The sequence below is a fragment of the Enoplosus armatus genome, chromosome 11 (assembly GCF_043641665.1).
Source record: "Enoplosus armatus isolate fEnoArm2 chromosome 11, fEnoArm2.hap1, whole genome shotgun sequence".
Lineage (NCBI taxonomy): Eukaryota > Metazoa > Chordata > Actinopteri > Centrarchiformes > Enoplosidae > Enoplosus > Enoplosus armatus.
Genome location: NC_092190.1, coordinates 969,791 through 992,260, shown reverse-complemented (window position 1 = coordinate 992,260; position 22,470 = coordinate 969,791). Strand labels below are relative to the sequence as shown.

General features: G+C 43.8%; 3 protein-coding genes across 4 annotated transcripts; all 3 read left to right on the top strand.

The window, feature by feature from the left end:
* The first annotated feature begins 208 nt into the window (after positions 1-208).
* On the top strand, positions 209-6,573 carry steap3 (STEAP family member 3, metalloreductase). Its single transcript, XM_070914506.1, has 6 exons — positions 209-322; positions 1,657-2,154; positions 2,325-2,652; positions 4,569-4,768; positions 4,968-5,132; positions 5,253-6,573. The coding sequence occupies exons 2-6, from the start codon at positions 1,666-1,668 to the stop codon at positions 5,529-5,531; spliced, it is 1,461 nt and encodes a 486-aa protein (XP_070770607.1). The 5' UTR covers positions 209-322; positions 1,657-1,665; the 3' UTR covers positions 5,532-6,573.
* A 634-nt stretch (positions 6,574-7,207) lies between these two features.
* c11h2orf76 (chromosome 11 C2orf76 homolog) lies at positions 7,208-12,247 on the top strand. Of its 2 annotated transcripts, XM_070914228.1 has the most exons (5): positions 7,208-7,442; positions 7,843-7,893; positions 8,420-8,457; positions 10,896-10,977; positions 11,869-12,247. In XM_070914228.1, the coding sequence occupies exons 1-5, from the start codon at positions 7,313-7,315 to the stop codon at positions 11,943-11,945; spliced, it is 378 nt and encodes a 125-aa protein (XP_070770329.1). In that variant the 5' UTR covers positions 7,208-7,312; the 3' UTR covers positions 11,946-12,247. The 2 variants fall into 2 exon arrangements, with proteins under 2 accessions (XP_070770329.1, XP_070770330.1); XM_070914229.1 differs by lacking the exon at positions 7,843-7,893.
* Positions 12,248-13,662: 1,415 nt separating this feature from the next.
* On the top strand, positions 13,663-18,593 carry dbi (diazepam binding inhibitor (GABA receptor modulator, acyl-CoA binding protein)). Its single transcript, XM_070914230.1, has 4 exons — positions 13,663-13,772; positions 15,799-15,916; positions 17,859-17,921; positions 18,212-18,593. The coding sequence occupies exons 1-4, from the start codon at positions 13,758-13,760 to the stop codon at positions 18,283-18,285; spliced, it is 270 nt and encodes an 89-aa protein (XP_070770331.1). The 5' UTR covers positions 13,663-13,757; the 3' UTR covers positions 18,286-18,593.
* Positions 18,594-22,470: the final 3,877 nt, after the last annotated feature.

Sequence of the window (22,470 nt, the reverse complement as noted above, 5' to 3'; positions counted from 1 at the left end):
TATTAGTAGCAAAGTGGTGTTTTGCTTGGGAATACTCAAGTAAAGAAGGCCGTAAGTACCTCAACAATTTTACTAAATCGTACAAAACTCGGAGCTCATCGGGAGTGCCCTGAAGGCAGCATTGGGCGGGGCTACGTCGTACACGTGACGGGCACGGTCCTCTTCCTCTAACGCGAGCGAGGTGAGAGCTCGAACAAGCGTCCTCCGGAGTACTGGACAGCAAGTGGCCCAACGGCGGGCTTTAACGTGACGCTCTTCACGTTTACGGTTTGGTTTTAACGTCATGTGAATTGTTCCTGGACTGAACCTCCGAGAGAACACGGTCAGTCGCCTTCGATTAATCACGTAAAAGCCATAATACTTGTTTGCTGTCTGTGTTAAACAGCGGTAACGTTGTAGCGAGTGAATTAACTCTGCTCGGCTGTTTCAATTTCTACACACACCAGTTTATCAGTTTTATAAATATAAAACTAAGAATTCCCTCACCAGGTGGCTTTTCATAAAACAAAAAAAAAGTAAAATAAATGTTAAATTATGCCTGAGGTCCCAAGTTTGAATAGGCGTTTTATTTAGTTTTATTTATTCATTTATTTATTTGTCTTTATAACTGTTAATTATTGTCAATATCCAGTGATGTTTGATGTTGTGGGGTTTACCAGTGCATACACACTGACGCCTTCCCACACACAAAAAAGTAGCCCACTTCTTTTTCAAATATCTTTATGTATATTTCATTATATTCTTTGCATACAAAAAAACCCCAATAACAGCACAGAACAATTAAATGTACAGTTAACCTAAATAGGGAACTTAATACCTGCAGGAGGTTTGTGGAAAACTCTGAATAGACTATTTCCGGTGGATATTGCAATGTATGTGACGATTTATCCTTATTTTTCCCTAATATTTTTAGGAACACAATTCTACGTAGGCGTTACGATACTCTTTTAATGTCACTATCATACATATGCTTAAATAGTCCAAGCAGCCTGGCTTTATAATAAACAAATAAAGATATAAATTTCTAAAATAACCCTTAAATGTGTGTATACAAATATATATATATGCATTTGACTATACATATATACATACACAAATTCAAGAGGGCTTCATGACCCCCTCATGGGACCCCCCCCAGGTTGAGAACTGCTGACCTAAAAGACTGCAGAGAAACACTAGAGACAATCACTGAGATGGGATCACACCGGCCACGACACCCGTCGACATGCTGACGATCCCACCCATGAGCGGGATCGCTCAGTCATCATGGGTCCAACTGCACCCACGCACTAAGATAGTATTTTGCGCAAGCGTTCTTTAAGAATAACCATTAACAGTGACAGTAAAGCGTTATAGAAAAAATACTTTGCCAGTACAGTTGTAGGCGTAGGAGTATGTTGCGCTGTCACCAGTACTGAAATAGAGCAGAGGAGATCCATAGATTTCGTGTTTACAACTGGAACTTCCGGCCCTAACTCAATCTCACCCCACCCCACTACCATGGTAGCAATCCACAGACAAGAAGGGCAACGAGAAATGATGAAAGCCGCAAACGGCTGTTTTACGCGCTGATTTGCTATTTAAACAGTTTTTAATTCTACCAGGCTTTGTGTTACTTAACATTTGTGGAGATCTAATAGACCTCGTAACCCCCAGAAGGCCGTCATGCAGAGTGACATGAAGACGCCCTTGCTCGCCAGTTCTGCCTCCGATGCCTCAGAGCCCCTGCCTCGGTGCCCGGGAGGCCCCGTGATTGGCATCATCGGCTCTGGAGACTTCTCCCGCTCCCTCGCGAGCCGGCTGGTGGCCTGTGGTTTCAGGGTGGTGGTGGGCAGCCGCGACCTCAACCGCGTTGCCGGGGGTCTGTTTCCCGGCGGGGTGGAGATGCGATCGCAGAGAGAGGCGGTGGACAGCGCAGAGAGGGTAGTGTTCGCTGCGGTCTACCCAGAGCACTATCACACCCTGGTGGGGCTGCGGGAGCGGCTGGCCGGGAAAGTGCTGGTGGATGTCAGCAATGCCGCCGGGCTGAACAGTGGGGGGCGGTCGAATGCGGAGAGGCTGGCCGAGCTTTTCCCAATGACCCGGGTGGTGAAGGGGTTCAACGTCATCTCTGCGTGGGCGCTGCAGGTCGGAGCCCATGATGGAAGCAGACAGGTGAGGTGGGGGCGGAGGTGAGGTTTTTTAAATTTTTATTACTGGGTGATATGGCGGAAGTCAGTATCACTTTCACGTGAAAGACCGAACAAATAGAAGTGGTAATGTTCCATACTGATAAGCTGTACCCGAAGCCCTGAAAATCTTGTCTTCCAACCCACCCCCTCCAGGTCCCAATCTGCAGCGACTGCTCCGACTCCAAAGCTGTGGTGCTCCAGCTGGCTCGTTCCCTGGGCTTCAGCCCTGTGGACCTGGGGGGTCTGTGTGCATCCAGAGACATTGAGGAAGCCCCGCTCATCCTCTTTCCGTCCTGGGGAGGTCCAATTTTGGCCACCTTCCTCCTCTTCCTCTTCTTCTATGGATACAACTTCCTGAGGCACATACTGCTGCCCTACCTCGATCAAGGAGAGAACAATTTCTACCAGCTCCCACTGGTGACGGTGAATGAGACGCTGCCAACGGTCGCCCTGGTTACGCTGGCTCTAGTCTATTTACCAGGTATTGAACAAAAGTTATTTACGCTATAATTAAAAAGTACAGTACTTGGGCCAACTCTTAAAACATTCAATAATACCAAAAATGTAAAGCGTTGTCGGCTAACGTTAGCTTAAGCTAGGTAATCGACCAAATACTCTCCCAGCGCGACTGACGGCTAAGGTACCATTAGCTAGCTAGCTTCCAACAGTATTACAAGTGAGGTTGCATTAGTTTCAATGGTCCTACGTTGTTCTTAACATTCCAATGAACAAATGAATATATATTAGGCCTGTCAAAAGAGTAGCTGAATATATTTTATAGCCCGTGATAGATCGGCTCAATCCCTCAACTGAATACAATCTCACTTTTCATCCGGCTTTTCGTCTTTTTAAAAGTAAACTTATCATCATACAGTCCCCGCAATCAGGTGATTACAGTTAAGCGGCCTATATCAATAGCCATATTACTAACTGACAAAACAAGCAATAAAAACCCCCAAAACAATCACACATTTTTGGACCGACCTTTTGAGTCAGTTCGGTCGGATCGTTTGCCACAGCGTGCTTTGGCTGTCAGTCCGCTCGGGAGGTCCTGACTGTTTGAATGACGACTCATGAATCAAAGAGTCTGCTCTCTCAAGCGTGTGACGATACTTGCACTTTCCTCGGCCCTCAAACAGTGACGACAACACATTTTCATGCGGACAAGAGGACAAAGAGGCTCCATTAAAAGTCCCAAGTCCTGCGTTCAAAAGCTTACTTAAGTGAAAGTATCGGCAACACATGAAGTATCAAAAGTAAAAGTACTCGTCGTGCAGAAAGATGGCCCCAGGCAGTGTTTACTGTGCCTCACAAAGTGCACATGGGAGGTTTAGAACCCCCACTTTTCCTGGATCATTATGCAGTTTTGCGCTTTGGCCATTGATATGGTGTTTTTTGGATTCATATTACTGGTGTATTAATGTGTATGTTGCATTTTACTGCTGTAGATGTTTACGGTTGTATGGGGTTCAACTGCCATATATACGGTTTTGTAGTTTAATCCATGGCAAATGCAGATCATCAAAAAGTTTGCAGTCTGTTAGTTGAATTCTCATTGGCAGGATAAACTTAGGATAAAAGTACTAATGTTAATAGACTGAGACTGATACCGACCCACCAGAAGTGATATAAGGTACGAGGCCTGAATTATGGAAGTACTAATTGAAAGTTAAAGGGGACCTATTATGCTCATTTCCAGCTCTATATTTTCATTTGGTGATTCCACTGGAGTAGCTTTGCACGATTCACAGTTCAAAAAAAGTCCTGGTTTTATCTTATTCTGGCACTTCATGCGGACCCCTCGGTCTGAAACAAGCCGCTTGAGCTCCTGTCTCTTTAAGCCCCCTCCCCCAAAAGCCCACTTTCTGTTGATTGGCTTGCACTTTCTGAAGTTCCTTAAGTCTTTGGAAGAGTTTTCAAAGGCAAACTGTGAACCTAACGTTACGAAGCGACATCTGGTCTGAGCCTGGAGCAGAGATACCATATAAGGACATCCGTGCCTCTCTGACATCAGATAGACATGGCGGTTGGAAAAAAAACTGCAACGGAGCGTTCAGAGCAGTCTGCAGCCTGAGCTTTTGGCTCACAGGGATCACTTTTACATACGTTTAACCACATTATTTGGCGACGTTTAGTATGAATATCCGACATTGTAACATTATATATATGACAGAAAATAAGGAAACGCATAATGGGTCCTCTTTAAAGCGAACTAATTTGACGTTTACAAACAGGGCAGGTCGAATGTAGGTGTGCGTTTTGTTATGGAGACGTTGCACACATTATGTTATCGATAATTCATGGTCGTTTTGCCGGGCTCTGAAAGACACAACTACATTCAGCGGAGCATTTTTCAAGCCCTCAGTCTTCGGGCATTAAAGTCCTGTGTGTCCTCAGGTCTGGTGGCGGCCTCCTTTCAGCTGGGCAGGGGAACCAAGTACAAGAGATTTCCTCACTGGCTGGACTGCTGGCTGTGCAGGCGGAAGCAACTCGGCCTGCTGAGCTTCCTCTGCGCCGCACTCCATGCTGTGTACAGTATGTGTCTGACACTGCGGAAGGCTGCGGGGTACACATTACTGAATGCGGCCTACCGCCAGGTGAGCACTGGGCCGGTGTACACCATGGACCTGTTTGGGTCTCTTCTAATTGCTGAGCATTACACCTGAGGTGATCCCGGCCCTGAATTTGACGATCTCAACTCTTATATTTTTGTGGGTTTTTTTTTTGTTTGTTTGTTTGTTTGTTTTTTTTTTTTTTTAGTTTTTTTTAGTTTGAAATTTTTCCAATCGCTTGTAGGTGAAAGCTGACGTGGAAAACTCATGGGTGGAGCAGCTGGTGTGGAGGTCCGACCTTTACCTGTCCTGTGGAATTCTGGGATTCGGGGTTCTCGCTCTGCTGGCTATTACCTCCCTGCCGTCCGTGGGAAATGACCTCAACTGGAGGGAGTTTACATTTGTTCAGGTGAGCCCATTACCATGTGATGAATTGTTTTTAAATCAAAACCTGCGAATTCATTAATTGTACTTAAGGACAGGTTCCATATGTATGTTAATACAGTTAATGGTGTTGGTGTGTCTCCAGTCAGGACTTGGTTACGCTGCCTTGACCCTCTCCATCATGCACACTCTCTTCTTCGGCTGGGACTTTGCCTTCTTCCCCGTGGCCTACCCTTACTACCTACCGCCGGTGTACCTGCTGGCCCTCATCCTGCCCTGCATAGTCCTGGTCGGACGGATGGTCTTGGCTCTGCCGTGCCTGGCATTAAGACTGGCAAGGATCCGCAGGGGCTGGGAGAGCGCATGCCGGCCACCAAATGTCGAGGAGCCGGGGTCAGCTGAAGCGGACCCTCCAGTGATCTAACCGGTCCGTGATCCTGGTGCAGCCTTAATGACTTTTGAAATAAGTATTTTGTAACTTCTACATATTATTTTTGCAGTGAAAAGTGATTTTATCGGAATTTGAAGACTTCTGTCAGGACACCAGGACAAATACTCCAAAAAGAAACAACCAACCAACATGTTGGAAGAGTCATGTCATAAAAAGGGATTATAAATGTGTGTTGTTGGCTTTGATTGAGGCGGCAGAGGGGCAACTTTAACAGCCCCGAAGGCGATCAGAGCCACCGCAGCAGCCTGAATTTCCGAAGCACCTCGTTACCCCCCGTTATGTATTTATCCTCCTGACACACGAATAATCATCGGCACCAGTGGTGGGTGTGCAAGCGCTTCACCAAAGTGCAGCTTTGAGTATTTCCATTTTCTGCTACTTTATACTTCCACTCCACTACATCTCAGAAATAGAAATATTTTTGACAGCTTTAATGACTTTACAGACTTTTATATACAAAACATAGCATCAGTTTATAAAATATTAAGCACTACTATGGACCTAACTACCCAGTATATAAAGTAGTTACAATTAGGTCCAAATTCACTAGCTGCAACTTTAAAATGATTTCATATGTGTGTGTGTGTGTATATATATATGAGTATAATTTGAGGCGTCTTTCATTTAGGTTACAGACCTGTCAGCAGTGCAAGGGTTAATAGATATTGAATTATTTAATGCTTTATTGCAGTGACAAACGATTTACTCTTTGTCCGCACACAAAAAATGCTAACGAAAGTTCTTACAAAAAGCAAATTTTTTGACCTAACCCCCCCCCTGCCAATTTCTCACACCAGTGAGCTGAAACGTCCTCAGGGACCACATTGACGTTTGAAGTTAATCTGGGATTAATTCAATCTTCCACTGGTGAGACCTGCGTATGTTTACGTAGCGGTCTCGCCCAGTTCGGCTTTAAACATTATTAGCATACATGTGTCGTTTCATTGTAACATGCTTCTGTGCCCGACGGGGACAGTCACGGCGAAATAAAGTCTGTATTGGATTTCAATAATAATGCCAATGTTGTGCAGTATATTGTGGACGACTAGAGTCATTGACAGCTCAAGTTGACCTGTGCCAAACACACTCACAGCTGGGCTTGAAAGAAAGCCAAGAATGAGCCCTTCGTTATAGCAAAACGTTAACAAATGTCTTTAAAGTGACCCGAAATGGGGACGTGCACCAGCGTGGTGGGTAGTGCAATGAGCCGATTGCAGTGACCAAGCCGCCACCTCAAGTGGTATCAGCAAGTGCAATCCTGGGAGCCGGCCCGCGGACCAGTTGGACCACATGAAGAAGACGGTGTCAGATAAATGTGAAACCTGTGACCGTGAAGAAACTGTTGAGCGTGTGCTGATAGGTTGCAGGAAGTTCAGTGAAGAAAGAGGAAGATTGAATCAGAATCAGAAATACTTTACTGATTCCCCCGGGGCCTGATCCTGGTTAGAAAAAAAAGGGGGGATTTCCAAATCCGTGTCATTCTGATCCAGATTCAAGTTTTTGGCCCCTGATGCTACACACTCCTGTACAGTAGGTGGCAGTATGCGCCCCATACAAATTGGTTTGCGATCCGCCTTTAAATCAGAGAAGAAGAAGAAAAACAGACGAAGAAGAAGAAGGAGGAAACGAACCCATGCCAACGCCAGCCAACGTAGCCGTATTACTACGCAACACGCCGGCTTTTCACGGAGGGAGCCGTTAAAACACACTTTTTTATCAGCTGGGCTGGCAGCAGGGCTGAACAGCAGCAGAGCATGGCCGGCGAAGCCGTGGTCACCGTTCGTCTGGTGAGGTCCTTCGAGCACAGAAATTTCCGACCGGTGGTGTTTCACGGGGTCAGTGTTGACCAAACGGTGCTTGACTTCATGCAGCGTGTCAGAGACGGTGAGTGAATAGAAACGACGGGGCTGACAGGTCATTTCATGACGTCGTATTCAAGGCTCGAGGTGCATTTATTCGGCATTCCACGACACGGCTGCACACACAAATATTTAAAATTAGAATAAAAACAATATGTAACTTGCATATATTATACAAAGGTAGTGTTATGGCAATGTGCAAAACCATAACAAAAAGCTACATGTCATTTATTTATGGTGTAAAACAGCCAGAAGTAAAAAGCTGGCCTGTAGTCTGCTGGTATGGCAGTAGATATTTCCATATCGCTTGCCGTATGGCAGCAGGGTGAGCAGGCAACGTCGTGTTTTTTTTTTTTTTAATTTTTTTTACTGGAAATGTCAATTAACTAGAGGCTAGTCATTGCGCAACTTCCAATTTCTTCCAGATATTGCAACAAGACCAGGGCTTCCTTCTCCTTTCAGGAATTATGCTTATGGTATGTATGCCTGACGTGATTTGCATTTGTGTTGTGTAGTGTTACAAGTCTGTCCCCCCCCCCCCCCCATATTTTCTCTGAACTTCATGTTTTGTAGTTTTTTTACTTTTTGAAGCAACATATTGTTAGTTGTGATTATAGTGAAACAAAGACCAGATGATGTAGATCCCGTGGGAACACGTTGGAGTTGTTGATTATACATTTGTTTTTTTATATATATATATGTGTGTGTATATATTTATGTATATGTGTGTGTGTATATATATATGTGTGTGTGTATATATGTGTGTGTGTGTGTGTATATATGTATGTATGTGTGTGTGTTTATATGTATGTATATGTGTGTGTGTGTGTGTATATATGTATATATACGTATATATGTGTGTGTGTATATGTGTATATACGTATGTATATATATGCTATATGTATAGCTCTAGTTCTGATTTCTGATTCTGTATGTGTGTGTGTATATATGTATTTATTTATTTATATATATTTGTATATATACGCTCTCTTGTATTTTCAGACACGATGAAGATCATCCACCAAGCACATGGAGCAAAGGTACCTATCTAAAGGACACGCGCGTCACACTGCTGGGCCCGACACGAGGCGTGCCTCTGGAGGCCGAGTGAAGGCTCAAGGCAACTAAATACTAGTACTAGTGGTATGCAACTTTTTGTTTTAGTGGCATATCATGACTTAAAAATAGTATGTCAGCTCTGGTGATTACACTCTACAACTCTACCTTACTGTGCTGTGACAAAATAGTCTAACTTCCACTAACAGATTTCCTCAGTTGTGACTGTGAGTGTCAATTACAAAGTTAGTGACAGTGACACCAAGGTTTTCATTTATATGTATTTATTGATTTTTATTGAAATCTGGTGATATCTGCACATACTGTATAAGGACCCCAAAGTCTGCAGAGGCAGCGCTGCTGCACTGCTCAATAAAGACACGAACCTTAACTTTTGCTTTCAGGCAAACTATGTGGCGGCAACAAACATTACATTTCATCTCTCGGACCAAACTGTATCTTCCAGAAAGAATTGCATCATTATATTAAAATACTGCAGAGATGTAAGAGCCAGCAATTAATTACTAAATGGCGGGGGGACTTGTTTTGGAGAAACATTGTGGGGCATGGGGGGAGGCAAGCACTGACATTAAAATGGTTAAATCCCTGCTAAAGAAAGCGTCACATAATTTAGTAAACGACGTATGTAGATTTTACAACTTTTACTGTTAAAAAAGACTAACATAACTTGATCATCTGCGTCCTGGAGGTGAAGCCTACCTGTACTTTAGCTCTGGAGGGGCTCACCAGACCCGTTAAAGCCACGGACTTTGAAAACAGTAATGCGCGGTTAGCGGAAGGGGAGGAGAATGGCGACTGAAATAGTTGCGACGGACATTGACCAGCCAGTCATCTTGGGAGCCGGGCTTCTAGTTGCTGAGGTGACTTGAGGTGTGAGGACGGTCTCACCCGGCCGGATACTCGCATCTCTTAATTGTCGGAGCAGATTTCCAAATGGGCATTATTTGGATAAATTGACCACATACTCAAAATCGGAATGGTTTCTTGGAAAAATGATTATAGTGTACAATTGGTACCAAATGCATTCTGGGATACTAGATATTTTTCTCAGGAGTTATCCAAAGACCGAAACAGAGCAAGACAGAGAGAGAATATTGGACTTGGACACAAACGCGACTCGACACGAATTAATGCTAATTTTGCTCTGTGTCTGGTGGATGTGTTAATATGAAAATGTTAGCTATAACAACTTTACATGGTATATGTCCGATGTTTCAACTTCCAAATGGCCGTAAAAAAAGTTATGTTTCCCGTCGGGACGCTCAAGATGGTGCAGGAGTAGATATTAAATATATTAAGGGCGGCGTAGTTCCTTCCCTGCTTCTTCGCAAAGTCCACTATCAGCTCCTTAGTCTTGCCAGCGTTCAGGAGTAGGTTGCTGTCCTGACACCAGCGGGTCAGGTCCTCTACTTCCTTCAGGGAGGTCTTTTCATTGTTATCTATGATCAGGCCCACCCGAGCTGTGTCTATCAGCAGCTTGTCTACTGGTTTTGATTCAGAAATAGCAACGCGTCGAAATGCTGTGGGGTCAGTCTGTTGCGCGACTCTGAGACCCCATGGCGGAGAATACCTGCTCAGATGGTACCGATGTCCGGGGGAACGCAGAGATAGCGGGGGGGGGTTGTTTCTCATACAGGTGTCCCCCTCTGCCTCTGGGTCATGAGCTTGATAAGTGGTGCTGTTGTCGCCTTCCACATCCCTAATTAAAACTTTATCCTACAGGCTATGCTCTCTATGCTAACCTTACAGGGATAAAATTGTAGTTTTTAAGTAGCACTGCTAGCTTAGCCACCCCTATAATGTTATAATATAAGCTAGCCAGTTTTACACTGCAACTGCTGGTGAATAATGGCATCTGCCAGTGGAACACAAGTGATATGCCGTGACAAGTGCTTGTTGAGCTGCAGCTGCATACAACTAAGAATCTGCATATGCCAAAAAAACATAATGAGTGTCATACCATTTAGCCACAATCTGATCTCAGGGTCCCACTAAAGGCTTGACTGAAACTAAGGACTGACATACTGACATAAAGGCCAGACTCAAAACACACCCTTGGCCCCCGCGTGAGGATGAATGTTAAAAATCAAGAAGGGCATGTATTTTCTTCTTCTTCTTCTTTACTTCAATTTATACTGTCACAGTTGATGGAGCTACTAGCACAAGTCCTAACATTTAAGAGTTGCGATTGGTCGAGCCAACTCCAAGCTAAAAGATTTTTGGATTTGGGGTGTCCATGGAAAGGCACCTTGAAATGAGCTGGGAATCGTCTGTGGACGAGCAACTGACCCAGTTGGTGTTTGCCGCATTTGAATTTCAGAAACCATGAGATTTGTATTATAGATGTAAAATGGAATCCAAAGTTGCCATTTAAGTAGAAACTCTTTTTTTTTTTTGACAGACTAATGAGTTGGTGATGAGTTTAGATGATGATGAAAAGCTCATTCTGCAAGATGGCCAAACCCTTCGAGGTGCCGGTGTTGGTAAGAGTTTTTCCATTTCTGTTCATTAAGCACTGTGTACATCGTTCAAGGAGTGCTTGATCCTAAACTGAAACTTCAGTCATGAAGGTTATAGAGGTGCTGCAGTGGAATGAGTCCTAAAACCCGAAAAAAATGTCGTTAGCTAACATTTTTACACTTCTGGTTCCCTCGTCTGGAAGTCGGTGGTTTTTTTTTGTGTTAGATGTCTGAAATAAGGTCTGTGGTTACACACAAGCTCAGTCAAATCTGAACATGCAGACGTGATACGTGATCTTTTCAGATCCAGTGTTACACTTTTCCGAGGATATCATTGTCTCTGATTTCCATCACGAATAAATGTAAACTTTGGCAATCATAGCAAAAAAAAGATGCTCCTTATGACTCCAGAACTTTCCCATGTTTCTGAGTTTTAATAATAGTAATAGTGTTTGTACACCCATAGCTAATAGCTAATTCCGCATGCTTTTGATGGTGCCAGTTTGCCAAAATGTAAACAAACAGACTTTAAAAGATAGGTCTCAAATAGTAGTAGCCTACAGCTAACTGATTTCACAGCAAAGGCCCCAAATTATGGGAATAAAACAAAGAGTAAGAATAGGAAGTAATAGTACCATATTTATTAACACGTCACACTATCTCTGTATTATTTGGGGGGCGGCACTTACTTACCAGTGCTTCAATTGATTGATATCAAAAACCGTTGACATTTTTCTGTTTGCACCATGCAAACCATGGAAATGATTCTAAATGCAGATTCAAATTTTTGTGTCTATGATAATTATTCATAGAACACAGCATTGACATTGTAATAATACTCAGTTCAGAATGTAATGACATACTGAGGACAGTAATAGAACTAATCATAGCCTTTTTGTGTTTTTGTCGTTTTAGCAAATGAAACAGAAGTGGCCTTCTTCAAGAAAGAAGACTACGGTCTCTACAAAGCAAACCCCAAAGCTGCTTGGTGACCACAGTGTTTTACTTTTATAGCTGAGGAGATTCTTAAAGGACAGGTCAAGCATGCCAGGAACTATAGGGGAAAAAAAGATCCTATCCTTAAAGAATGGTGCCATCGTGTTTACACTGGAGAGTTTTAATTTGTGTGGTGGTTTTTAAAACTGAAGCTTACGTTCCACCACACTGGTATGCCTTTTTTTTTTTTTTTTTATTTCAGTTTTTCCATTCTTTTTTTCCCCTCTTGTAATTGTGACGATAGACATTAATTTCCAATGTTTTAAAAAAAAAAAAAAAATGCTTAATAAAGTTTTCTGACAGCCTACGTTTTTTGAATGCTTATAGAAGGTGAGCTTTGGTTACGTGCTGCAGTTAAGTCAGTAAGGGTATGAGAAAAATGTGTTAAAATAACTTTGTTTGTATAGCACTTAAAAAAAATAAAAATGAGGTGAAATATAAACAAATACAACGTCAAGAAACAGAGAAACAAATTAAAACAGATCAAAACAGCTGGGTGTTAGGTTTCCTGTTTGGGAGGGCAATAGAAGTAAAAGTGGGCGCAGAATATTCAGTCTTCAGCAGAAAATGGTGCGGCTCACTGTTCTTCAACATCGTGATTAAATGTAAGAGTCCAAAAATGCAAGTGGCAATAGACAAAGTGGGGAAAAATGGACTAACAAGTGGGGATTTAAACAAGTCGCAAGTCATACGCTTCGCTAAATGCCATAAACCAGTGCCCATGAAATGATATGGATAAGGTTTGAGATTGACAAACAGGTGAAGATTGGTGGTTGGATTTCTTGGAGTTCTGCTTGATCAAATGCTTGCCTGGTGTCACCAGGATCTGCAGTGCAAGTAGAAATGGGTTGAAAGACCTGCGCTGAACTAGGAGGGTCGAGTTTGGGTTCATCTACACGGACACAGGGGATCACATCCCAAGGAAAACTTAAGCCCCACTGTTCCGTCATCAGCTGTGCCTCCTTGGACATTCGTTATCATACAGATGCAAGCCTGCGTCAACATTTGAAAGAGGAACCTAAACTGGTGCCAAAGTGGACGGTAGTACAAAACCAGTACCGGTGTTTCGAAACCTTTCGTGGTGCCGCCCAGGCCACATTATAGGGGACTGGATATCTCCTTCCTTCGGGTCCCCGCTCATGTTGGGGCGGAAGGAAATGCGAAGGGTAGACATGTTGGCGAGACAATCACTAAAACGACGAGTTACTTGACATACAAGTGCCGTTGAGTAAAGGATTTGTGCGCGCGTAAAAGCCTGGCAGGAATGCTGGGCCTTCAGTGACACAGGGCGACGTCTTTACAGCATTCAAAAAATGTGTACATGCCATTACCCGTCTGAGAATAGGACGTACAGGTTTAAATCAAGCACTCCATAGAACAGGCAAGCGCCATACTGGATTTTGCACTCAGTGTAATAAACCGGAAACTGTCAAGCATGTGCTGGTAGATTGCAATAGGTATGATGAAGAAAGAAGGGAGTTAAGGGAGTGATGGAAAACACAATATTACACTAAAGAATCTGCTGGGAAAGACATAATTGAAAGTACGCAATCTCTTAAATAATTACTTGAGAGTAACAGATCGAGAGGATTTCATTCTTTTTTTTTCCGTTTTGTTTTTCTGCAAATCTAATGCCAGTAGGTGGCGGTAATGCGCCTATAAGCTGGTTTGCCAGCCGCCATTAAAGCTCAAAGAAGAAGAAAAAGAATCACCAGGCGCACGATGGGAGGGACCGTGGACTTCACCCCTTCACCCTCCGTCTCGTCTTCCGTGTGGCCAGCTCGCTCAGTCGTCCCCCGTACGCGAAGATGGCTGATCTCCAGGTGTGTATGGAACTATTTGGCATATATTCAGGCAACTGAGAGTTCGCCGCGTTACGTCGAATGAGCTGTAGAGGAAGCCGTTAGACGGTGTTACAGGTTTAAAGTTAGCTAAGCCTGCTCATACAGCGAGCCCTGGGTCTTGTTTCCTCAAGTGGGCACATGGCAACTAGCTGGACAAAAGAGAGTTTTTTGTGACCGGTACTCCGGTGTACGGTTAGGGGCTATTGTTGGGGCCAGTGGCTGGCTAGTCGTTGAGAAAGATATGTTAGTAGGGTGTGGCGGCGGCGGCGGCAATTCACCGTTATCCTTCCCTCCGCGAAGTCACTTGCGCACTACGTTAAATAAAACCGCTTACGGCAGGTGGTTACGGTTAGTCTTTGGTTTGTAATCTCTACAAACCGTGAAATGGGTGTACCCCCGAGCCCCTTCAGCGTTCGAAGGTGGACTGTGAACGGGCGGTACTGAAGAGCTCGACCTTTGACCCGCACTCAGTCATACAGCAGGTGACACAGCCTGGGGGGGGGGGGGGACTCGTGTCCACACTGTTAGCAATGTTCCCACAACCTGGTCCATGATCATTTGAACATGAACACCAGCAGTACTTTTATTTTGTACGGCATGACATGTTCTCCAGTGCAGGTTGGTGTACTTCATGCGGTGTTTCCACGCATTTATTCATATCATCATGTGTAGTTCTCCTCAGATGAACATCGGTAGTATCCGTAGCATGAATCCAAACCTCTAACAGATCGTTTTACCGGGACTTTATAGAATCCGACCCGGTCCTCTCCCCTCTGGCCCAGTTGGCACAGCTAGTGGGGCTTGGTGTGTGGAGGGGCTCCAAGTAAATCAATGAGCTTATTGTACCCGGATTTTTTTTCAGTTGCACTGCATTCGTCTCCAGATTCACATTCATTGGTCTGAATGGAAAGATTTCAGGGATATCTCAAGCTGTGCCCAGGCTCCGCCTCGAATCCATTTTGTGTGCAGATTGCCACACCAGTAGTGAGTAAAGTTCAACACACTAACACACCATCTTTCTCTTATCAGAGACTGGTGGAGGAGGAACAATTGGTTTATTGCAGTAGAGGCTCATGTTAAAGGTTTAAATAATTGACAAACAAAAGGCATATGTGATGCAAGCTTAGGTAAAAGACACCTGAGCTGCCGGTAGGTCAGCAGAGGTGGTTAAACGTAAAAAAAAGGACTATTAACTGCCAGTGTCTCGTGCACACACACAAACACACACACACAATGTCCCCTACTGTGTGAAATGTGAAACTATTGATTTGATGTCACCTGACTGATCTTTTCATCAATTTAGTCACTAGATGGTGGCCTAACAGCAGCCTCTCTAATTAGATATGAGGCCTTTTACATGTGTTATATTAAGAAAAATATATTCATATTCACCTGAAATACCAAAAGAACCCAGGAACTTCATAAAGCTGAGTTTAGCTAAATCTGGCTTATGTTGCCAGACTAGCCCAGTCCTTGTCAGGCTTGTTTTCTTTGCTTCACCTCAGGTGGGACCAGTGTTCCAATCAATCTGCCAGACTGAAACACAGTGTTTTCTCCTAAGTTCGTCCCAGAACTCCATCAACCGAAGTCAAAGTCATCACATTTGGCACCACTTCTTCTTCATCATCTGTTTTGTTGTTTAGAGGCAGTTGGCAAACAGCTTTTAAGTGCCACCTTCTGGATTGGGGTGTATTTGAATATTTTGATTAAATTAAATTAAACCAAAAAAAAAAAGTGGAGACCAAGTCCAATTCTTAGAAGCTGATTCCACTTCCTCAAATGTGTGTCTTTGGTCCCTGCTGTTGCCCAAACGGAAAGACAAGACGACAACAAGCTCTTAACTCAGCTCCATGTTTCAAAACCTCACAGGGACTATGTGCATGTTATTCTAACTATTCTGTGGTGCTGCTGAGTTGGCAGTCCTGAATCTCTGGCCTACTGGAGTCCACAGGAATCAACAAAGTATCACATTAGTATTGTTATGTTATTGTCCTTTCCCCTGTAGGCAAAATTTGATGCAGCGGCAGCTGATGTGAAGCAGCTGAAGGCGAAGCCTACAGATGAAGAGATGCTGCAGGTCTACTCCCTGTTCAAGCAGGCCTCCGTGGGTGACGTCAACACAGGTGAGACAGAACTCCACTGCCTCCTGCCACGAACACAATGCAGCACTCTCAACAGTGTCACTTCTGTCACATGCTGTTGTTGTAAATTGGCATGGGCACCAGTCTTTTTGGCGAGACCGCAGCAAAGTACGTTAGTTAAGTAACGCAACTCTAGATTCTATGAGTATAGGCGCAGCCATCGCTTGCGCAGCACTGAAGACGTGTCTAGAGCCACTTACTACGTGGACCCCACCTCGCAGGGTTTGTACAAAGTCTTGCAAGTTGGAAAATGCTTAATTTTAACCGTCGTGTTTTCAATAACGTTTCCACTGGTGTAAACTCTGCGTCATGAGGGCAACCGCCTGCTCTCAGAATGGAAATTTTTGCTTTTGAATTTTACTCTTAAAAAGCTGTATCAACCCTGTCTCGAGACTGAACAAGCAGCTTTCCAAAGCAGCCTCAAGGAACCACTTGGGCCCACAGGCTAGAGGGATGCGCCCATACTCATAGAATCTGGAGTTACTGTAAGTAACTAACGTTGTATTTTGTATAGGTTTCGCCCTCTAAGGGCTAGTGGGATATGGGCGAAGTGCCCTGTGGTCCATGTCCCCCTGGTAGGGTTGGGTATCAAGAACCGGTTCCAAATCAAAGAACAGTGGATTCGATAAGACGTGTGCATTTCGATGCTGCTTATTGGTTCCTAACTTTTACATATTTCAGTCGCGCTCCCGCGTGAACGGCAGGGAGCTTTTTACGGTCCATAAAAGTTGCACTTAGCTGCCAGGACCTGCTGCGCGGACCTCACGTCAACGTGATTTGTTATGCCGTACGTCAACAAAGCACGTGAGAACAGACTCTTCGGTTTATATCCAGGATTTTTCTGAGATGCAAGTTCAGATCCGGTTCTTCCCCCGAGACCCCCCTCTAGTATAGAAACTCCCTTCACTTTAGTCATGAAGGGGAAGATGAGTAAGGAGAAAGTAATGTGCAAAATACGTTATTGATATCTGTTTATTCACAGCAATATCCATCGACTTTTAGGATATAGTGTCATAGCACATCAGAAACAGCTGAAAAACATTGGAATCGGAACCAAGATTCGATAAGAACCAGATTTGATAAGCAGAATCCGAATTGGAATCGATAAAATTGAAACGATACACAACCGTACCAGTATCCCAAAAAACAATCACTCTGACACCGACAAAACACTCAAATCAAACATGTTAAGATATGAGTGGAAAGTATTGTTCTTGCAAATGCATTTATACACTTTTTTTTTTTTGGACTCAAACGTAGCTTAACCATGTCATGTGATATTCTAGGTCAGTACGCAGTATTACTGGGACCACTGAAGGAAATTGCAGATAAACCCCTGATTTCCAGGAATTCACAGCACATTGACCATACACGGTTCAGCTGTATAATAGTTTTGAACCTAGCCTAGTATAAACCACAGCAACCCTTCATAATAAGTGCTGATTTTAGTTCTTTTAGTCAGTTGTCTCAGACTGTATAGATCCTCTAAATCCTCCATTGCTTGTTCTGAAAAAATGTGCGTGCCTGAAAGCGCATTGTGTTGCTATGACAACCGGCACAGTGAGCTGTCATCACCAGTTTTTTGTTTGTTTTTTGCTGCAGCATCATTGGATTTATTTATTTATTTTGGCGTTTAGGCCTATTGCTTATTCTTTCCATTTTCAAACGCTACAAGACAAATGTAGAAAAATGTAGTTAATGTTGCCCCATTGTCTTTTGTGGTGAAACATTATTACAAATGTGCTGTAAAAAAAACTAAACTGTTTAATGAGTAGCAGGCCAGCCACTTGGCTCCAGTTCCCACACTTTAACGAGGCTTCTTGGCCTCAAATGCATTGCATCTTCCAGTACATACAGTTTCTGCAAACTTGCTTTCATTTACTTAAACCACTTACATCCGTCTTTGTCCTTCTTGTCTCTGAAGGTCGTCCAGGGATGTTTGATTTCACTGGGAAAGCCAAATGGGATGCTTGGGAAAAGCAGAAAGGTACGTGTTCAGTCCTGTAGATGGTGCCGCTTTTCTGTACAAGGAGGGGATCTGCTCACGTCCCAGGCAAAGCAATTTCCAGTACTGCTGTGTATAGAATGAGCTTATTGTACTTGTAGGATTTTTGCCTCTTTTCATTTACACTGCATTCATCTTCAGATTCAGAGTGTGAATGACAAGATTTCGGGGTTATCTCAGGGCTGAGCTAAAGCTCCGTTAATGTGGCCACACGTTAATTTGTCTTTATGTATTTACGTAAATGCAGTTTAAATTTTTCATTTAACTATCAGGCAAGAGCAAAGAGGATGCCATGAACGAGTACATCAACCTGGTGGAGGAGCTGAAGCAGAAGTACGGATTCTAACATCACACAATGACCACAAACTGGCTGGGCCCACTGCTGGACGCATTAAGAGCACTTGTCAAGACCCGCCGCCAGTCTTCCCGACGCTGTGAAACGCCTTAAATCCCAAGGAGTGTGTCCTTAACAATACACGTGTGAACGCCTGGTGGACCACCAGCGGTCCCAATGAGATTAAGCTGGCCTGAAAAACCACTGATGCGCCATCAGAAACTGTCGTCCACCAGAGTACCCTCGTATTCTCGTTAATATTTTCAACCGTGTCTCTGCACAGAGTCCTGTCATTTCAATATAAAATCATTCTCCTCCAAGTGCTGTGTTTGGTGTAGTCAGATTTTCTGATGTGTTCTAGTGTTACACACATGTATTATTTACATCATACATAAATATGGCTTACAGTATGAAGTATGTAAGTATTGGATGAACTTTTTTTTATCAGGGACTGTATTCACACAGTCTCACACTGTGGTGCGAGAAGTTCCTGGCTTAAGAGTTTCTCCTTAAGACCTTTTCACAAAGCCCCCCCCCCCTTTCTACATACTCATGACTGTCCTCCTGTGACATCCACACTTGTTTTGAGTGCTCTCTGGTTGACTTTTTGAGCTCGTGTGAAAATTCCACGATGCACAGCGCTGTCACGTTTTAAATGGCAGCAACAGTGGAATTGTGCGGAAATGAAGGCGCACAAGCAAAACGTGGAAGGAGTCGGCAAGATGACATTTTCCTTTTTAATCGCAAATGCGCATGTTGAATGATGAAATATGCTAATTTGGTTCAACAGAGCTGTTTTACTTATAAACGGGCAACAATGAACTGTTAAACAACATACGGCCTGAAATATCCCAGCCTCTCCCACCTTGCTGCAAGTCATCCTCTGATAGTTTAATTTCACATGCAGCTCCAGTTGTACGTAATAATCCAGTAATGGTCATCAAATTAGCTTTATTTATATATTGCAGTTAAAATATTATTTAATCATTTCACTTAATGAACAGTTGGCAGCAGACGCAACATCTGGGATGTCTCACGACTTCCTGAACCAAAGATCAGTGTGTCGGAATCTTTTGCCTTCTCTTCTCTAAGCTTGTCCACCTCCTGTATTTTGTAACATGGCGTTTTTTGGACCGGAGGAACTTTTTCCACAGGCGTGTATTGGAAACCGCCTACTATACTAGCAGTACGTACTGATTTGCCCAAAACCTAGCATGTAGTATGCAGCATGTCAAAAACACCCGGATCTCCAGTATGCGTCGGGCCAGTCTACATCGCACGCTGTGTCCCACAATGCAGAGCGCCGGTGGTGGTTTGCCATTAACGTTGCGTAACCTTTGACCTATTTCGCCTCAGCGGTCCACCAAAATCTGTTTCTGAACAAATTTGAGGCGAGAAATAAGTGACCCAGTGACTGAATCTTCATTCATATTAGATCTGCAGGGCCTCATTTAAAAGGAGGCGTAGTACCTGCATGATTATCGCTGCCACCTTCCACAACAGAAACCGGCTAAGCCTGGCCAGGCATACCGCAAAATAAATCGATTTGACAGTTTGATACTGCATACTGATGAGAAAAGCAGTATGCTGTATGTCTGAAACGACAGAAAGTACCTAGTCAACAAGTCCATTTTGAACATCTTGGGTGGATGAGCGTCCCTGTACATGGTGGGTGATGCTGTGCCTGGATCAGATGACCTGCTGGAGGGGGGGTGACTGTATAGTTGTTGTGGGACCTTTAACACCTGGTCCATGCAGCCTACCTCGACCTGTGTCCCCACAGTGGACTGAATTTGGCTTAAGAAATAATATTGACTGATGGTGAAATTAGTAACATCTGCATAGTTGTGCAACGTAATGAGAAAAAGTGAAGCTTGTATACAATATGATAATTCAATTCATGTGGTGTGTTTGCCTAAGTATCCACTAGATGGCAGTATTAGAGCACAAAAGGCAACCTGTTGAAATTTTAGTAGATTGGGGGGAAAGGAAATAATTTGGCGTTCTGCAAGCCATTGATTGCTATGTAAACTGGTTAAGATCGGTATTTTTTTTTAATGTAACATTTGTCCTCTCTTTAATAGACTGTTGATTAGGGATGACCACATTTGAGTTTAGAAAGATGTTTTTGCATAACTGAGACTGGATTGAAAGCACACATGGTCTGTTCACCTTCTGGATAGGAAGTGGTGTTGGACTGAACAGGTACTTGAACTGGAACAGGTATCACGCAAACCCGCTCAAGCTCGCAGCTTGGACAGCATCCTCCTCTCTGCAACCACCGCCAGAGAGTCCAGCTCCACCCCAACAACGTCACTGGCCTTGCGGATCAGTTTATTGAGTCTGTTGGAGTCCGCCACCCTCAGCCTGCTGCCCCAGCATGCAACAGCATAGAGGATAGCACTGGCCACCACAGACTCAGAAGAAGAAAGAACATCCTCAGCATAGTCCGGCAGAGGTTGAAGGACCTCAGCCGCCTCAGAAAATAGAGACGGCTCTGGCCCTTCCTGTAGAGGGCATTAGTGTTCTTAACCCAGTCCAGTTTATTCTCAATGTGAACTCCCAGGTACTTGTAATCCTCTACAATGTCCACACTGACCCCCTGGATGGAAACAGGGGTCATCGGGACCTTGGTCCTCCTCAGATCTACAGTCAGCTCCTTTGTCTTTGTCACGTTGAGCTGTAGTAGTAGTAGTTATTCTAGTAGTTATGTAATAGTAGTAGTTATTATGTTATTCTCCCTCCACGCTGTCCTTAATAAACACACTACTAGATCTTCGGAGTCTGGTATATTGTAGATCTATTGAAGAACAAAACAGAGTACAATAATGTATATAATCTTTTATGGCAAAATATGCTCCTCCTGATGGATTGTGATGTTTCCGGTTGGTCAATAGTTCAATCATTCAAACATGGAACTTACGCTGTTGCTGTGCAGAACACCAACCTACAGAAACCCTTGCCCTTGCTTTCAGGGCAACTTACAGTATCGATGCTGTCATCCTTTTTCTTACAAAAACAACCCCATAACTCTAGCGAATAGAGTTTTTTTTAGACACTATTATCAGTGGCCTCATGTTGGACTTATCAAGCAACAGCCGATGGCACTGGTACACTGGTGCCTTATCTAACGTTCCTCAAGGCCTTGTATACTGTGTGGGCTCGTCATGTCCTTGAGTCTTCCATTCTCATTCACCATTTTATTTCAGCTTGTTACTAGATTTATAAAAAAAAAAAATAATGGTTTAATCACTGTTCAATCACTTTTAAAGATCATTTGCAACAAAAAAATTACCCCACATCCCCCATTTGTGGCTGACAAGTCACACACTGACATGATCACGCTACCTATGATGACATCACCACCTGAACAATCCGCTCTGGTGTCACGTGGATGACCATGAAGTCACGGTTCCTCCCGTCCTGAGGGACGCCTGCCATCACCGTTGTACAGTTCAGTAGACCTCTCCTCCCTGTTTGGCAGGGAGTGGGTAAAAGCCAAACTGTACCTAACTCCCTCTGCCAACACTTGAGTCAAAACCTCTCAAGGCAAATGAGGAACAAAATTCCAAAGTGTTAGCGTACAATGTACATCCAACCACAAGTCGATATGTCGTTACTCATTATGAACATTATGAAGCACTGATTTTGTGCTTACATGCTTTGAGCAGGCCTTACAGAGAATCATAGGTGGCACTTGCAGATAAAAAACACACTACATAAATCATACATTCTCATTAAAGCTCTTGGATAGTCATTGGGATCGGTCACGATTAAGATCTTTTTGTATACATATAGTAAACAAATTCAGGTGTTCAGAAACCTCCTCAGGCGAATAATTGCAGACCTCTTTGTCAGCTCAGGTGCTTTACACACTGGAGAGAGCCATCACTGTGGAGAGGTTACCAGCACTCACGATGCACAGCGATACGGTTCGTCTTTCTCGGTCAGTTTGTCCATGGTGGAAGTTGCTCCACCTTGGATTCCAGTGATCTGGGTACATTTGTCCAAACAACATAATCCGCAACCTTAAACTTAGTTGGACTAAACTCCCTTAGGCATGTGATCTCAACAGTAAGATGCCCCTTTCCTCTGCATCTCTTACTGCTCGACAGCCCCCGCAAGTCTGCCTGTCCGGAAACCCTAATGGTTATGCGATCATGGTCAGTCAGTTTGAACTGATGCAGTTGGCATCAG

Coding starts and splice junctions, on each gene's coding strand:
- steap3 (XM_070914506.1), top strand. CDS start 1,666: ATGCAGAGTGACATGAAGACGCCCTTGCTCGCCAGTTCTGCCTCCGAT. Junction 2,155..2,324: donor CCCATGATGGAAGCAGACAG/GTGAGGTGGGGG, acceptor CACCCCCTCCAG/GTCCCAATCTGCAGCGACTG. Junction 5,133..5,252: donor GGGAGTTTACATTTGTTCAG/GTGAGCCCATTA, acceptor GTGTGTCTCCAG/TCAGGACTTGGTTACGCTGC.
- c11h2orf76 (XM_070914228.1), top strand. CDS start 7,313: ATGGCCGGCGAAGCCGTGGTCACCGTTCGTCTGGTGAGGTCCTTCGAG. Junction 7,894..8,419: donor TTTCAGGAATTATGCTTATG/GTATGTATGCCT, acceptor TTGTATTTTCAG/ACACGATGAAGATCATCCAC. Junction 8,458..10,895: donor ACCAAGCACATGGAGCAAAG/GTACCTATCTAA, acceptor TTTTTTTGACAG/ACTAATGAGTTGGTGATGAG.
- dbi (XM_070914230.1), top strand. Junction 15,917..17,858: donor CGTGGGTGACGTCAACACAG/GTGAGACAGAAC, acceptor TTGTCTCTGAAG/GTCGTCCAGGGATGTTTGAT. Junction 17,922..18,211: donor TGCTTGGGAAAAGCAGAAAG/GTACGTGTTCAG, acceptor TTTAACTATCAG/GCAAGAGCAAAGAGGATGCC.